We start from the raw sequence: 17415 nt of genomic DNA on the forward strand, positions 1-17415 counted from the left end.
GGCTGTGAGATTCCCGGAGACAGTGAATTCCCGGGAGTGGAGGTAGTGGTGCAGAGATTTGTTTCTTCCTGAGATTGGGGTCAAAAGTTACTGACGTTGTCACGTTCAAGGTGGCTTCGCGGCATTAGCTTTAACATATAGACTCAACATGTTAGCTATTTAAAGCAAAGCTATACAGGAAGCTTCATGACCTTTGTTATCTAAAGGAAAGCCAACTTGGAAATTTTAGAACTTAACGATACAACAGGGAGACAATAAAGTAAAAGCATCGGTAGAAGTAGTTCAAAAGCTGTTCACGATTGTCCTATAGATCACGAAACACATTACGACAGACTGATTAGGTTTGGGAAGTAGCTAACATTTTACAACGAGGAGAGTCCTAGCAGCCTGTAATCCAGTCTTATAGTTCAGTCCGCTTGCATCGGTCGCTACCCCGCCAACAATACTGCTACAAGTTGTTGAGGTAGTGACCATCGGGAAGCGGAGTAAAGCTAATATTAAGAAGCCTGGACTCCGTGAGTTATAGTAGGGCTGATGGATATTCTGGCTAGTGTCCATAATGGATTCCTCTAGATGTTACCCAGTAATCCAGGTTAGCCAGGTGTCATCACCCTTGTCAGAGGGCGGGCAGTTCACCACAGCTGCCCGGATATACCGTACGTGCATTACCGTCTGGTTCTGGCTTTCCGAGACTCTTTGAATCACTTGAAAAGTTTACATGCTACCCAGTATCAGCCACCCACTCATCTCCTTTTAAATTTGAGAGTTTACTTTTTTTGAGAATTGTGATAGATAGCTATAGCTGACATGCCTATTTCCTTATACTACATGTAAACCAACGTCCATCCGTACAGGGAGAGAAATAGCCTGTACACACTAGTACTCGTACATATGGCTGGGTTGAATGAACTCCACATGACGGATACCGTAGTAAATGTTAATATAGAAACGCTTGAGTGAACTCCTGGGGAGGTCTTCTATCACTGTGGTACACACGTCCTGCACACAAGTCAGTTTTATTTAACCATTCGGACCTTTTGTGTGTAACAAACAGGACCCACATTGCTACCTTTAACATTGCAAATAGATGGATCTAAAGGACCCCACCTCTGAACAGAGACGGCTTAGAATTTCCATGGCTGCATAAAATTGGTTACTTCGTCTTTTATAAATAACTAACGTTACAACTTTGTCCACAAAGGTTATTTTGCGGAGAGTGGTATTAGAAAACCATATGAGTTCTGCCATTTGCTTTGAACCGAAGTCGTTAGATGTCTACTTCTTGCCGTATATATCAGTCTCTGGAAACCCGTTTCTGCTCTTTTCTAATAAACTTCTAGATCCAGCCACCCGGGGGCAATGAGTACAGCTTCCATCTTGCCGTCCAAACTGAACGTTCTGACCAATGGTTCCATTATGGAGGACTCGGCACACTTTGTGCCCCGAAGTACGGTCATCTATTTCTTCCCATTTCCTTTGAGTCTGCACAAATAACCTGTAACACCACATGTTCATCACACGTACGGTCTGGCCGTGGTGAGTGGTTGGAAGCATGCTTCATGTTCGACAATGTTGTCTGTTTCTCTGGCTTGAGTCCAGGCAGTTTAAGTCGTTTCCTTTTATCTGATGCCAACTGACGATCGTACAATATGGAAGTAGTCGTCGTCCTGGGCTACTTGAATGGCGCCAGTTTTAACCACCCCTCAATTCTGTGGAAAGTACCTGGGATGTTTATGATCGTCCATTCTCTGTTCCTAGCCTTGGGGAAGGACGGTACGAAACGACCTCCATCTGTCTTGGACCTGACTTCATTCCGAAAGTGACAACGCCGCTCGACCCCTGCTCTTTCACTTTGGCTTCGGACGATAACTTAATCACAGCCGGTACGTGGGCGGACGGGGAGGCTTACACGGCCGGGGCTCCGGGAGTCTCTCCACGGAGAGCTGACATTGAGGAGAGATTAATATCAAGTACGAGGCGTGATAAACGCGCCGCGGAGAGACAAGATAAATCGTGACGGGAATGTGGACGGACCGCATTACACCTCAATTTGGACGCGCAGCTCCAATCTGAGCCATCTCTACCCCTCCTGATATCCGTGTCTTCCTAATTTGCTTGCTTCAGGTTGTTCGCAGACTGAGGAGAGCCGTTGATGAATCACCTGGTCTTCTATTTCATAATCCGTGACACGTAGAAAGGATGAGTGCGGCTGGTGTGATATCTGATTGCCTGTAATTGATTGTCGAATAATAAGATAAGACAGATTCGGGAAAGGAGGGAATCTCTGATCATCAAGTTTGAAGCCCTTCAACTCGCACTTGCTGTTGTTAATCAGTCGCCAATATTAGCGCAATTAGGCAGGGATAAGTGATGCTGGGAGAGGAATTGGTAGCTGGCAGATTTATGCTCGCTTCAAGGGGAAAACTTGGAACGGAAAAGCGTCGAAACCGAGGACGTCCTGCGCGTACCCCGGTTGGGTTAAGGCGGCCCAGCCATGCATATGCCTGTAACTTTCGGATTAGATATAGCCTGTATCTATAGGCTGATTGTTGTTTACCATGCTAATCAAATCATAACGTTTGGAGAGACCAAGGACCTTCCTTCAACTTCTAATTCTAACTTCAATGACGCATATTACAGAAAATCACGACTTTGTATCTGCATACACAAATAACGTTATACACAAAATCTATTTCCCCTTGTTATTTTTGTCAGCTTTAAAGTTTCTCCCTCTATTTACACATAGATAGGAAGCACTCTCTTGCTTTCTCGACGTGCGCAGGGGAAGATTACCCTGGTCGACACCGAAACGGAGTACCGGCTTCACAGAGCTCATCTCACTTCTGCTGAGAGCAGGCACCTGATTGTTTCGCTGATATAACGTGGAAGTGGCACTGTGTGGAACAAACGGTTGACTGGCTACGCCTGATCCACACGACATTCCTATGTACTTAGATACACTGCCATCCTCCGTTCTATCTATAAACCCACACAGTCTACCTGTACATGTACATGTATTCCTCTTAAAGTGATTTCTTTCTGCTCTATCGCGTCTGCAACAGATTGTATGGCTCAGGTTTAGGGAGAGGTGTATTTGTTGTAGCGACAGCGGGATCAGCAGATATCCCACGCCGGTGTGTTTCCTCACGAATCCCCGGTGATGCCAGGCCATGCGTGGTGACTCGTCGGCGTCGGCTTAGGCTAGACGAACGTGGACTTAACGTCACTTTACGACCGTTGGCCGCAAGACGTGAGGTGTGGGCAGCCCGTCAGCTTTTTGGAACCACCCGACTGTGGATTGGTAGTTTATGGTGGTCTCTGTCAAACTTCTCCTCGGACTGAATAATGGGCTGAATGAACGGGACAAATTGAGCAAAATGGCATGAATAATTTCTATAACTATTATTGACGGCCAAATCGGCCTTGGAGCCTGACCCTAGCCGACCGGCTAACTCCGATGACAAATTATTGGGTTAACTTCCGCTATCTATCCCCGTCACATGAGTCTGGGCGCCTTAAACACACCAAATATGGTCATATCAGCAGTCGGTGCCTTGCCGGAGGGCCTAAGGAAAGACATGCGCCTTTTCATCTTCTCTCCGGGAACAGATAAGATGTCCCATTGCCTGGAGTGCTGGTTTATAGCCACGTTTTTTTGTTCCGATACTGTGACAGTTTTCTTACGTTAGTGCCGTTTGGTAGCAAACTGAGCTCGTGAAGATTAGGGTTGTGTAAGGACTTGTGTAAGGACTTGTCGCAAAGAGCTCGAGGTTGGAACATTTTACTATAATTTGACGATTAGACCCATTTGAATGATAGACGTTGACAAACGATCGGTCCTGTTCCAAGAAAGATGCATGTTCTGTTAAATGAAAACAAGTTTGCTGGGTTTCATTCTTGAAACCCTGACGATTGAATCAGCCTCAAAACGCCAATTCTTCGATCGACAGTATAAGTCATAATCCTGAAGTTTGGGCACCAGTGTGTATGCCCATTACATGTATGCCCACTAACACATTCTCATCGGGTCGCAAAAGCTCAAGTTAACCACCACCATTCGACTTTCACGGGTGCGGCGAGCTTAATGACCATATTCTGCGTTGGTGTGAGATCAATCCGGCCCGTCAGCCTGCTGTGAGCCGGCCGTACCCAGGGTTAGTACGGATCACCTAACAACCTATTCCCCACGTCAGATGACCCGACATCCGCAGCACAAGTCAATAGTTCGTGTACATTACCAGCTGCCAGCGTCATGGATCACGGGAGAGGTCGGTCTTATACAGGCTTACCTTCTCCACTGCTCTTACACAACAACTATGCTGTTTCTAGCGACAATTATGGTCTTCGCTATAACAATACAATCTATGGTGTTCTATGGTTTCTTGGCGTTGCTTCGTTGATTGTTTGGGGTGGAGAGCAATTTTGATAGTTTCTGTGGGTAAGTCTTGTCTCAACCTTGAGTTGAGTGATGCGACATGGGGAGGGATGCGGACTTGTGTTATGGTTAATTTCAGAGATTTGCTTGCTGGTGTTCTGACGGATGACGTCCCAGAATCAGGGACATGTGCCGGTTTATTCATTAAATACACGGTGTACATGAAACTATTTGTTACGATCTGAATTTTATCAGGCGGAAGTTGTGAATTTTTTTTCATTCACATAACCAGGCGGCTAGGACACGTAAAATATTATATTAGTGAAGGTATGTGATCTCTAAACTCTAGTATTCGAGAATGAATTACTAGAACGGTCCGCCAGTTCGGTGTGCGGATGATTGTATTGTGACATTAGTGGCCCAGATCGGTAATTCCATTAACGTTAATATACTTTCTCGTGTTACGGGGTTGCGTCGTTCGCTTTTATATATCAACTATATGGACGCACGAGATGCGTAGGGATATTTTTGCATTTTCTGAACATTTATTTTCTTACGTCGTTTTTCTTTTTGGTAGTATGCGTCTATGTTTATTATCTTTATAGTTACTAGGAACTTCATTAGTAAAAAAAAAACAAGCTGCTTACTACTCTTCCTGGAGTCCTGTACATTAAAATTACATCATAACGAATACAACATAACAATTCCACCGTCATTTACTCAATAGGTACAATATACACAACACTACAATATAACAACTACACTATAATTACTTAATAACTACATAAATAACACAACTTGATACCGATTGCTAATAAATACCAAACCCGTGACGACTCCTCGTTGCAGTTTTATTTGGCAACTAACGAAGCTATAAAAAGAGCTATTGCAATAAAAATGTAGTCCCTCCTGTTGGTAGTAAAACAAGCTCTGCTGCTTTAACCGTGCCCAGGTTAGTAGTTGTGGCTAAACTTAGTATAAATTAAGCCGACTGTGGAACGATAGGACCCGCCCGGGGCGCCCTGTCCTGATCCGGGACGTCATGGCGTCTGGAGGGGAGAATTCCGAGTCTTCGATCTGTTCTGACCCCCACAATTTTCTCCAAATAGAACACGTTTGTACGATAATATAACGACGCCTGTGAAATCATGTCAGCCAAACCGACAATTTAGTTGCTGTCTGGGTCGGGTAAAACCGCCGTCACCATTTCGACACGGCAGCGCGAGTTTAACACATATTAGATGACAATGTCTGGTGATTTACCTGTGTCTCCTAATAACACTCGAGATCGAATAAAGTGAACACCATGCGGAAAATGCCATCTGGTCTGTGCATGCCGCCTATATAGCACACGTAACGGGACGTGTGACAGGCCGTTACCTGATGTGACAATATAGCTATTAGGATTATATAGGCGTGAAATACCGTTGACTTATATCTTTCATATTTCCCGGCGACGTTACAGTTTTATTACCCAGAAAATTCCTCTGCTCCCTTTTGCCAAACTTCTTAAAGACTGGAACTTCTGAAATGCCAGAGCAGGTTGTTTTTCCCGTGAAGGGCACACGGGGGTTTACCGGTCCTTGTTTAAAATGATGGAAAGTTCGCAGTTGAAGAAATGAGAGTTGTGCCCTGGGTTAGGTGAAGGTCACGGCTGAACTACTCGCGCGCTTCACACAAAATTATGAAATGTTCATCTTGTGTTGGACAGGCGTGGAACGGCTGTAAACCTATCAATACTGCCGTGATTTAGTTGTGCCCGTGAACTCCTCGCCTTGCCCCTGACTGCTGCAGCTGCTCGATCAGAGCACATAATCCCCCGCCATACGTCAGACGGCGGAGAGTCGGCCCGCAGGAGGCGGCTTGGCACTCACCGAGGTCCGGGATAACCTCCCTGTCCCGTACCTAATGTATCAAACCCGTCTGGGCTCACGGGAATATACATACTGATTCTATCACGTCTATGTGTGTTTTTTTTACAGAACTGATACAGTTGAGAGGCGATGTTTAAAAACTTGACTTTTGCGCGATGAGGACCGCGCAAATCCAGGGCAACAATGACGGGATGCAGCGAAACTAACTCTTCACAGTGTTCATGATAATGAATTTTGACAGTTCTGATCCCTCCACTGAGAGGTGAGGTACTAGAATGTTTAAGGGCTTATATCAGTCAGCCTTCCGTAATATTCTTGAGACACAGAAACTGCCCGTGTCAATCGATCTAGTAGAGAATCGTTGGTGTGCAGAATAGTAATGGGAGCACCTAGCGTAAGAACCAGACCACAACAACCGCTGGACTAAAGAAACATTTCTCGACCTTTATACTTTTCCCAATTGCGTAATGTCTACACTCTCATTTTGTTCCAAAATAAATTTCATCACCTCCCTGCTGTGATGAACGTAAAATTATGGCAATCCATCATCCAACTGTTGACTTTATGACATCCTCCAAATATGGACAAATCCACAAAGACCGGAGAGAGCAAATCGCACGCTTTTGTAAGATTGACTTGTAATAACTGTGGTCCACGTGGGAATGACATCGCTGGATACAGATGACAACAGAGAGATGGCCGGAGGACATCCCAGTACGAACAAACGTCATAAAAACAGCGTCACTGTGACAGGGGCTCAAATTGTACGGGCACATGTCCAACCTGCACTTACTGTAAGAGTCCTTGCGGAGCGTTGAAAGAAAATTTTCCATCAGTCTGTGGCTATACAACTGCCAGACGTGGGAGATGCGAGCACTTTCGTTTAAACGTGAACGGTAGATGGATTCTGAATTGCTGATTGGATGCAGAAAGGATGGAACGAAGTGATGAAGAAATAGAGACAGGATGTTTGAGATAGCAAGATCCACTAAGTAATGCGCATGTTATTTGTCCGAGTCTAGAAACATGGCTGTAAGCATTGGGGCTGTTGGGTGATTTTGTATCTATTAACTGTATCTATATCTATCTGTGTTGTTGTGACCTATACTTATCCTAGTGTGGCAAAAATGTGCAATAAAGGTAATCATTCATTCATTCATGTATATCAGGTATCAGGTTAGCTTTGCTACCATACGTAATTCTAAACTACAGAACGTCCTCGGGTAGTAAACAGGAGAAGAGATGATATTTCTTCTATTTCCTCAGGCAAAAAGTTCTTATTGCTTTGCATGGCACATTGCTGAGTTCTAATTTACGATCAAAACGTTTACTCTATTCAAACCACCAGCGTGTGCGTATCATGTCCTTAACCTACAGTTTTTGTAAGGCATGTTGATTTGGTTATCTGGATGTTGCAGTAGTAGTTTGTTTTCTTACATATTCTCTCCAGCCTGCGAATGTGTGTTGTGGCATCCCCGTGAAATCGGCGAGTGGGTCTATCGACAAAGCCTTAGCTTGTGGCTGTAGTAGACGCTTATTAAGTTACTTAGCGTTAAGAGGTGTACCTCCTAGGGGGTTTAGTGCCTTCTGCGAAATAAAGCTGCTTGGGGACGATAAGGAGACGTGAACGCGGAGTCTAATCCCCGTCACGATGAAGAAACTTGCGATAGTGTCCTGAGATGTATCTGATGCCCAGGGTCGTGCGTCAGCATCACGTGGATGTTTTTGTGCTCATGGCCTGGCGCGCTTTCGGGGTAAAGTTGTGTGCAGATGGCCTTTTGGACGGTCGTGTAAAATGATTTAGCTCTAGGGGTGACGTGGGTTTTGCGCGTGATCCTCAGAACGTGTTCAGAGAGGGCGATGACTTGTCTCCGAAACGCGGTAATCTTACGCAACCGTTCCTAGTCATTAGCTGCCGAATCTTGCGTGTCATAAGTTTATAACTGTCGCACGTCGCATTTAATCCGATTTGGAGTTCTAGGCGCGCACAATCCGAGCCCATTACACATTCAAACGGCTGATGATTGAACGTACCCGCCGTGTGCCGTAGATTGGATGTTTGTGAGTCTTCAATGGGACCGTTGATCAGCGGCGGCGACAGTTGGGCCATGTTGATTTCATTATATGGATGACATCCACGCGCGCATGAATTTTCGGCCGTTCAAAAAGAATTCAACCATTCTGTAAATTGCACAAAACAGTTGCAAAATGGGCAAATATATACTGTAAGTTGAAAAAAAATATTGAAAAAACGCTACCAATGTCGTAGAATGCCAAAATCAAACGGAAAAGACGAAAATGTACAGAAATGAATTTGAAGACTAAATTATTCGCCATACCATACTCTGTGCCATTTGTTCAACCTTCATAAACACGTAGATTTTATAATGAAAACAACTTTTTTATATAGTTTTGGGGTTCCCAGTGAATGTCATCCATATAATCAAATCGTCATGGCCTTATGATGAACGTTCACTTGCGAATCAAATCTACCGATGCGCGGCTTAGCGTCCAACTTCGCGGAAATTATGAAAGGTACACAATGCGGAGTCTTACATGTGATAGATTGGGGAAGTTTAGAAATGTTCACTCAACACTCCAGGCCTGACGTACATCACAGCTTTATGGGTTTCTGCTCCGTCAACCGCTATAGATATAATGTCCAACTACATGGTTACGTGCACAGGCACTACATCTTTAACTTCAATATGCAGCCCCCGAGCTTTTCTATGTATATCACGGAAAATCTGTCTAGGATGCCTCCATACGGGTGAAGTTTAACGGTGTGGGATTCCAGTGTTAATGATAAAAGTAAATGGCATGGGAAATGTTGTAAATGCCACATCGTCAATTGTGTGAAAATGGTTTTGGGTTGTGCCAAAGACGATATGTGAGGGAAAATGAAATCATCTTGTAGTGTCATACAATATCTATGGGCCCCCAAAGTTACAAGTATGCCGGCTAACGTACAAAGAAAATGGCGCATGGCCGGCCATTATCATGGTACATAACGCCATGTATGCAAGAATGAATGACACATTTATTGGCACATGATGTATCAACGGTCGTCAAGTTGTATAGAGCTAAATCTGATCGAAATGTCGTAGATATTGTTGTTCCTATGAGTTGAAAGAAGACACTCAATCCCGGTCTGAAGTAGCGAGCAGCCTTGGAAAACGTTACTAGGTCCATAAATTGCGCAGGATACTCGATATTCCAGCCTGCCCTATATCGGACGTCCCAGATTCTGTGCTCACCAGCAATCAATAGCTAGATGGCAGGACCGATAAAGATAACTATACGTGTGTGTGGATGAGTGTGCAAGGAGGTTGAATACTTGATTTTTAACCTCCTTGGAGTACATATGTGTGTATGGTGTGTATGGTGTGTGTGTGTAGTGTGTGTGTGTGTTTGTGTGTGTGTTTGTTTGTGTGTGTGTATGTGCGTGTGTGTGTGTGTGTGTGTGTGTGTGTGTGTGTATGTGCGTGCGTGCATGTGTATGTGTGTGTGTGTGTGTATGTGTGTGTGTGTGCGTGTGTGTGTGTGTGTGTGTGTGTGTGTGTGCGTGCGTGCGTGCGTGCGTGCCTGCGTGTGTGTGTGGTGTATGTAGTGTGTGTCGGTGGATGGGTGAGGGACCCTATAGGGTGTCATTAACTTTGGTATTGTCTGACTAAGATGCATGAAGCACATGCCACAGCATCATTACGTTACAGACACGGGTATGAAACTCCGCTGCCCCGCCTGGTGCACCCCGCAGTCTGTCAGCTTCACTTTCCCGCGCTTTTCATCCACCGTCCGCCTTCATTACTCCCGCGTCTGTGACCACTGGTGCAGCGGTATGAAACACTGACCCTTCCGGGCGCGCCGCCGCGGAAACACAACAGCCATTTGATTGCTTCACGCCGCTTTAAGGCACGATAATTTCCGGGTCGTTTGGCGTTATGGGAGCAAAGTAGTTGAGCCACTATAAATCAGCCAGGCTCGGGTGCCATCAAATATTAAAGTCAAACAGTTTCACCCGATTACCTAACAACAGCGGCGAGCGAAATGAGCCGGTGTGATGTGATTTTAGCTAATGTTAGCTTGTAATTTGACTACTGGTTCAACAGTTAGAGAAGTTCTGCCGTGTTCCGTACCGGGTACGGCAGGCTCACACGTCCACTGCTCAGACCCTGGTCCAATTTGCCGCTAGGCATGATGGATATGGGTTTTACGAGGCCCGGTCGATACGCGGCGGTGTGTTGTTTGTGGTGTCTGTGCGGCTAATTGGACAGTTTTCCTTTAGGGACCACCAAGGCGCGTCACGGTCGTAACGTTACACTATCAGGACTCAATAATCGTTCTGCCAAATCTAGTGTTTGTACGATGGGACTCTTAAGAAGACTGACGCGTGCTTCGGACACTTTTAGCATGCCGTTACATAACGGCGCAGTTACCGATAAGATCTGTTTAGCCGTATTGATCGAGTCTGGCAACAGTGGCGAAGTAAATTCTGAAAACCACAAACAGGCGTACCTGCGTGGAGACAGTTTTACCACATCGCAACTTCGTGAGGAAATATTCTGACAGGGAGAAAATGGAGGGAGAAAAATGGGGAGAAAAAGTGGCCCCACGAGAATCTTTGAGAGGAATTACGGATCCGCGGAGTACCTATAAAGAAAACATAACACAGCAGTAGCCTAATCCAATCAATTTACACAGAAGTCAGTGTACCATCCTGGTTAGTTTACGTCCGCTCCTACAGTCGCTACCTGTGGGAGTGGATGTAAACTAACCAAGATGTCACCGCCAGGCTATTTACATAGTCCAATTGCATCATAATTCATATACATGGTTTGCAACAAAAAAGGAAATTACGCTACACTGATGGACCTGCTATATTCTAACATGTTGTTAAACAATATGTTTTTCTTCGGTAAACATAATAAAAAACATGTTGTTGGTGTTCCTTTATTAGGAGACGACACCGCGCCGGAGCATCTGTCATTACGGAAGCCCTACAAACCGCCGCCTGAGTGCATGGAGGAGATTTACGTAACCAGGACAGGCACCATCCAATCACCGTCCTACCCCAGACAGTATCCACTGGACACAGAGTGTATATACATCCTCACCGGTGGGTACAGACATATAATAGTGTTCGGGGTTAAGCGTACGAAGTAGCTAAACATTAAAGAAAACGCGCACTACATTTAGTCCATTTGATAGTGCAATGAAGATCTGGTATCTCTCCTTGGTACTGAATATCCATTCGCTACTTCACAATGGCTGCTTTGAGGGAAGTCGTCAGATATGGGTTTTGTAATGGTGTTTGGGGTTGAGCATACAAAGTAGCTAAACATAAAAAGAAAGCGCGCACTACATTTAGGCCATTCAATAGTGCAATGAAGATCTGGTATCTCTCCTTGGTGCTGAATTCGCTATTTCAACGCAATGGCTGCTTTGAGGAAAGTCGTTACATCTGGATTCCGTAAAGGCGTTTGGGGTTAAGCATACAAAGTAGCTAAACAAGAAAACGTGCATTACATGTAGTCAGTCCATGGAACAGTGCAATGAAGATATGGTATCTCTCCTTGGTGCTGAATTGGCTATTTCACAATGGTTGTTTTAAGGGACGTCGTCACATCTGGATTTTGCAATGGTGTTTGGGGTTACGCGTACGATGTACCTAAGCATTAAAGAAAATGCGTACTACATTTAGGTCATTCAATAGGTGCAATGAAGAACTGGCATCTCTCCTTGGTGCTGAATTCACTATTTCAACACAATTGTTGTTTTGAAGGAAGTCGTCACTTCTAGGTTTTGTAATGGTGTTAGGGTTAAGCGTACGAAGTACCTAACATCAAAAGAAAACGCGTACTACATTTAGGTCATACAATATGTGCAATGAAGAGAGGGTATCTCTCCTTGGTGCTGAATTCGCTATTTCATAATGGTAGTTTTAAGGGAAGTCGTCTCTTCTGGGTTTTATATGAGCACGTCTGGCAAAATGAAGAACTGGCATCTCTCCTTGGTACTGAAATTGCTATTATACAATGGTTATCATGAAGGAAGTCGTCACATATGGGTTTTGTATAAGCACGTCGGGCGCATATTTGACACGCTAGTGCTGTCTATGGCTGCAGTCTGTACGGTAACCGCATGTCGTCGCCGCACCTCGGTTGTTGCAATAGACTAAGAAGGCTGATGTGTGTTAACATTGTTCTGCATACGTCCTCTGTTCCCTTGGCAGCACCGGAAGGGTACGTGATTCAGGTGGACTTCCACGGCATGTTCGACATCGAGCGGTCCTACAACTGTAAATACGACCACGTGGAGCTGCGGGACGGCATGTACGGCTTCTCCGACCTGATTGGTCGATACTGTGGGGACAACGCGCCTGCGCCGGTCAAAACCACGGGGCGGAATCTGTGGGTGAAGTTCTACTCAGACTGGGTGATCGAGGGAGCCGGGTTTGAGATGAGATACAGGGCGGAGCCAGGTAGGATAGCAGTCGCTAATATCACTTTTTTCGAGTGTTTCAAATACCTGCATACCAATTAGGAGCTTTCTATATCAGTCAAATGCGCTAGATGGCGCTTCTTGCATAACCAACGGTACTAAGATACAATATGTTACTCATCTGTGTGCCTTCTTATTCCATCCTTGCAGATCGCACAATCAGGAAGAAAGAGCCAGGTAAGACATATACCGATAAAACACTATGCACAATGAAAGACTACTTATCATTCCCTTTGTAAGAATATGGCAAAAATAAAATGTATCTAAGCTTAAGATTATTTCGAAAAACAGGAACGTTTACATTCTGTACAGAATGATAACATGTTCCGCCTATCAACTGTTCTTAGATTGCAACTTCCGTGTAAGCGGTATCAACGGCACGGCGTCGTCCAGCAGTCTGCGGCCGCTGATGGACAGATGGGCGACACCTCAGGACGGACTGGACTGTACCTGGATCATCTCCGTGCCTTACGGATACAAGGTATCTATTTTCTGTCATTTTTATCCAGGGTTTCCCAATACCCACTCAGGGGTTAACACTGACTTTTAGAGGGGCCCTTGCGTTATACATAAATAAACAAGTAGAATACATAAAGTCACATACAAACTATAAAATTAAGATACAATAAATAATAATAATAATGACAGTGATAATAGTGAAAAAACGATAACAATAATAAATGATACTACTAATAACAGAAATGTTCAAGTTCATTGTCCAGTCCTTTCCAGTTTGGTCAGAGGTTGGGCCAAGTTCAGCATTTAGCACACAAATCTGTATCAAGTCGAACAGACAAGAGTAATGACAAAAGTTTCTATCCCTCCCACGAAACGTAAAAAGTTACGAAAAGATACCACTACTAGTTTGCCAGTAGGAAATGCAATATCAATGTTAACGATTGCCTCGAAATTATGATAAATCTGGTATCCAGAAGGATGACTGTTTCTATTAAGATTTCCGTTAAACACACCGCTATCAGATCTTTCCTTGTCGTCTCGTTGGTAACTGATGTATATGTTAGTCATCCTTCAGTGACGTTAGTGATTTATCAATCTTTTTAGCGTGCCTAGTCTAGTCAATGGCCAGGGCCAGACGTCTGTCACCATGGTAACTGGTGCTGTAGCAGACACCCTGTGATGTTCGGTTACACTACATGTAGCAGAGCAGAGTTAGAGAGGCTGGTTCCCATGTATTATATATGAATGTGTTTTTGATTAAGTATCAATAAGCAGAAAGCAGTAGTTTAGACCATGCACGTGAAGGTAAACATTATGCATTTGCAAAAGTTCCTTTCCTATCTGTCTCCCAGGTGAATCTCCGCTTCACGGAGTGGGACCTGGGGCACTTTAACCAGTGTGACCGGAGTTACGTGGAGGTGTACGACCGGACCAGCGTGGCGGAGGAGATGGCTGCCCGGTACTGCGGTAACCAGGCCCCGGACCTCCAGTCCCGCAGTAACGTCATCTTCATCCGCTACTGGATGAGATATGACGAGGAACATCTCTACACGGGGACGTTCAGGGCTCTGTTTACAGCGTATGAGGATCGTAAGTCCCACTACTATAGTCTTCGCTCGGGCCCAGTAGCCATGGCCATGCTTTCATTTTAATCGCTAGAAATGTATGTCATACAATGCATATCATTCACTGCATAGTCGTTAAATATACCTCGCCAATAATTGTTGGTGAATCTTGGCCATGGGGAGAGGACCAAAGCTAACAAGGCCAAGGCTGGAGATTCCAGGCTATGGAGAGATTGAAAGAGGAAATATGAAATGGCTTAAATGTGGCATATTGTTATGTGTTATCTAGTAGAAAATATCATACTGTATCTTTTTCCTACGAAGAAACAGTGATAGTACAACTTGCATTCTTAGATACTTATCATAATGTTATGGGGTTGATCCTGAAAATTACCTTCGATTCCCGTGTTGCTCCCGTAGCGGAGGGCGGCAGATGTAAACGCGGGATGTTCAGCTGTATCGGGCAGATGTGCATCAACGACTCGCTAGTGTGTAACGGTGAACAGAACTGCCACTACCCGTGGGACGAGCAGAAATGTGGTCAGTTGTATAGTAGTTCCTGTAGGAAATAGTTTCTGTGGTTTGTTTAAAGTTAAAACTTTTGATCCAACACAAAGAAATCTCTCACCTAGAGCTTTCGACCAGTCACTCTGGTCTTCCTCAGTTTCTGTGGTTATTGTTAATGATAATGTTCTTGGTTGTAAATAGCAGTAAATTTAAAATTATAAACTACTAGTATACATTTGACAGACCAAATCAGTGTATGCCTCTGTACAGTTCAATCTAACATCGTTTGCCTCTTGCTATGTCGCTAAGATATTTTAGTACGTGGTTCTAGAAAATATTCCACCTTTATTTCCAAACCACATTGTTTACAACTTTTCTACAGCTATAAGTTTCTTCCATTACTACTTTTTTATACGTTTTACCAGAATGAATATTAGGCAACACGCTATGTTTTAATGCACGATGTAAACTTTGCATAGTACCCCTAACTTGTATTGTTTTATTTCTTCTCTCCCTCTTGTATATAGAGGAGCCATCTGGAACCCCGCCCATCTCCGATGAAAACCTGGTGACGTTTGGTATCGCCTCCTCCGTGGTGGGACTGATTCTGATCGGCGCGATCGTCCTGGGCTGCAGGCAGCCTCGCCGGAGACCCGCGGGAGGGAAGCCCCAGAACGTCAACCTGCCCAAGCGGGAGATGAACCACTGCTCCATCGGCGGCAACCCGACCATGAACTGCGACAGGACCCAGCAGACGTTAGAGCTCGTCTCCATGTCCATGTTCGAGTCTCCGATCAAGCCGGACGGTCCTAACGACCGCTACCCCCCGCGCGTGCCTTCCATGGTGACATTTTCCCCCGTCAGTTCTCCGGGGAGGTGTTTGGAGGACGACTACGGGTCGACCCCGCGCCTGCCGAACGCGGACGTCCATCGCTGCTGGAGCAGGAGTAGCAGCAGGTCGCTAACCGGCGGCGGGGGCAGGTACGGCGGTAATGTGGCCGATGTACAAGGAGAACTACAGCACGATAGAGAAGAGCCGCCGCCACCTATACATACCCAACAGGACTCCATGGAACTGGAACTGGAGCCGTTGCCGGTGACTGTCATCAATGATTACTGTAGCCAGCCGCTGCCCACTGTGGAAGAGGTAAGCGGCTCTGAGGAAGAAGCGGAGAGGATAGACATCCAGATACAGGATCCCAAAATGGTCAGGTCTACGACGGTATGACAGTGGACCACGCGCGCAGACATGGATTTTGTACGTATCAATATTGATAAATAGCGTGATCATGAAGCTGTCGAAAGAGGCTGTACAGGCATGGCGATGTCATCTCGCCTTTCCGTGGTGAATACACAGTAACGAAGATAACCCGTGTCTTCTTATTGCCACGCAGTAGTAAAAATGGACGTGCGGCCAAAAAGAACCAGACTTTGTTACTGAAACTTTTCAATGTACATGCAAATGCTTTCAAGCATTTGTTGGTTGCTTGATGCCAGAAAAGGCCTCGACAAACGCCGTGTGGCGTCACACGAAAGCAAGGACATAAAGAAAACATCCTATCAACTACCACATAAAGCAATACATCCATGCAGCACAATGTATTTGCTAGTTCCAAGCACGCCGTTCGATCCATTGTCAGTGGACGTGTTTGTAGGTGACGACCCAGAATGGGAGCAACCAACGCTTCTCCCTGACACTCATGCCACAATACAGTGAGGACTAGTAATAATGGCCCTTAACAACACACCAGGCGTCGACGTATCAAATACTAGTATGTACACAGACCTGCACTCGAGTTCTCTGACAGAAAACCTCAATTGTAGAAGGTGTAGACATTCAGTTAAATTTACAATGTAATTTATACATACATAGAAATGTTGAATGTGTTTGAGTACATATACACCCCATGACTGCGTCAGCATTTAGTAATTCACTGCTCTAATGTCGTGGGTGGACTTTGCTAGACCTGTTCCAAACATGCCGAGAGATTTAAATTTTCATATCACAAAATTTGAGTGATATCTAACAGAAAGGGGTTCACTGATCGCCACAGAATTGAAGAAAAAAAACCAACAAAATATCGAGGTATCAACAAAGCTGACAAATATAGAAAATGTTTGTAAAGATCTATGTTAAGAGGGCTAAGAGTCATATATCAGCAATCGCTATTCTTGTGTAGACGTTTTGTGGTAAATACATACTTTTGGAATAATTTTCGCTTGTGTTGTAATAATCTATCATCTCATTGAATAACACTCATCACATGCCAGTGGGTTAACTAAGGCACAATGGCTGTGACTAGCAGAAATAGCGACTTTGCCAATAGAGCCTATACAGGGTGAGGGTTGATATGGAAGGGGACTAAAAGAGGTACTAGTGAATTGTGAACTGTTCATTCCATACCTAGATCGTGGCTTTCTTTGGTATTGCCATTAAAGAGCTTTGTCGTTTACTACATGGTTGTCTTTTTCCTGTCCAATATAGTGGATAACATATACAGCGGTGACTAGACCTTTATGACTTTGTGGCCTTCAGGTAGGCTTTGGTCTGAATGATCTCACTTTATGTGCCCTAGCGACTTAAATTCAAAGGGCAGCCTATCAAATGGCAGATCACGTGCATTTGAGATGATAA

At 44.8% G+C, this 17415-nt stretch overlaps 1 protein-coding gene across 1 annotated transcript in view; it reads left to right on the forward strand.

The window, feature by feature from the left end:
• Positions 1-16008, forward strand: part of LOC109473327 (neuropilin and tolloid-like protein 2) — a 29792-nt gene extending 13784 nt beyond the window's left edge. The window contains exons 3-9 of the mRNA XM_019773197.1: positions 11207-11365; positions 12482-12730; positions 12901-12927; positions 13098-13231; positions 14061-14298; positions 14694-14813; positions 15308-16008. Coding sequence (XP_019628756.1) covers positions 11207-11365; positions 12482-12730; positions 12901-12927; positions 13098-13231; positions 14061-14298; positions 14694-14813; positions 15308-16008 — 1628 coding nt within the window. The remainder of the gene's footprint in view (positions 1-11206; positions 11366-12481; positions 12731-12900; positions 12928-13097; positions 13232-14060; positions 14299-14693; positions 14814-15307) is intronic.
• Positions 16009-17415: the final 1407 nt, after the last annotated feature.

Source organism: Branchiostoma belcheri, unplaced genomic scaffold (genome assembly GCF_001625305.1).
Source record: "Branchiostoma belcheri isolate BF01 breed outbred unplaced genomic scaffold, Haploidv18h27 scaffold3, whole genome shotgun sequence".
NCBI lineage: Eukaryota > Metazoa > Chordata > Leptocardii > Amphioxiformes > Branchiostomatidae > Branchiostoma > Branchiostoma belcheri.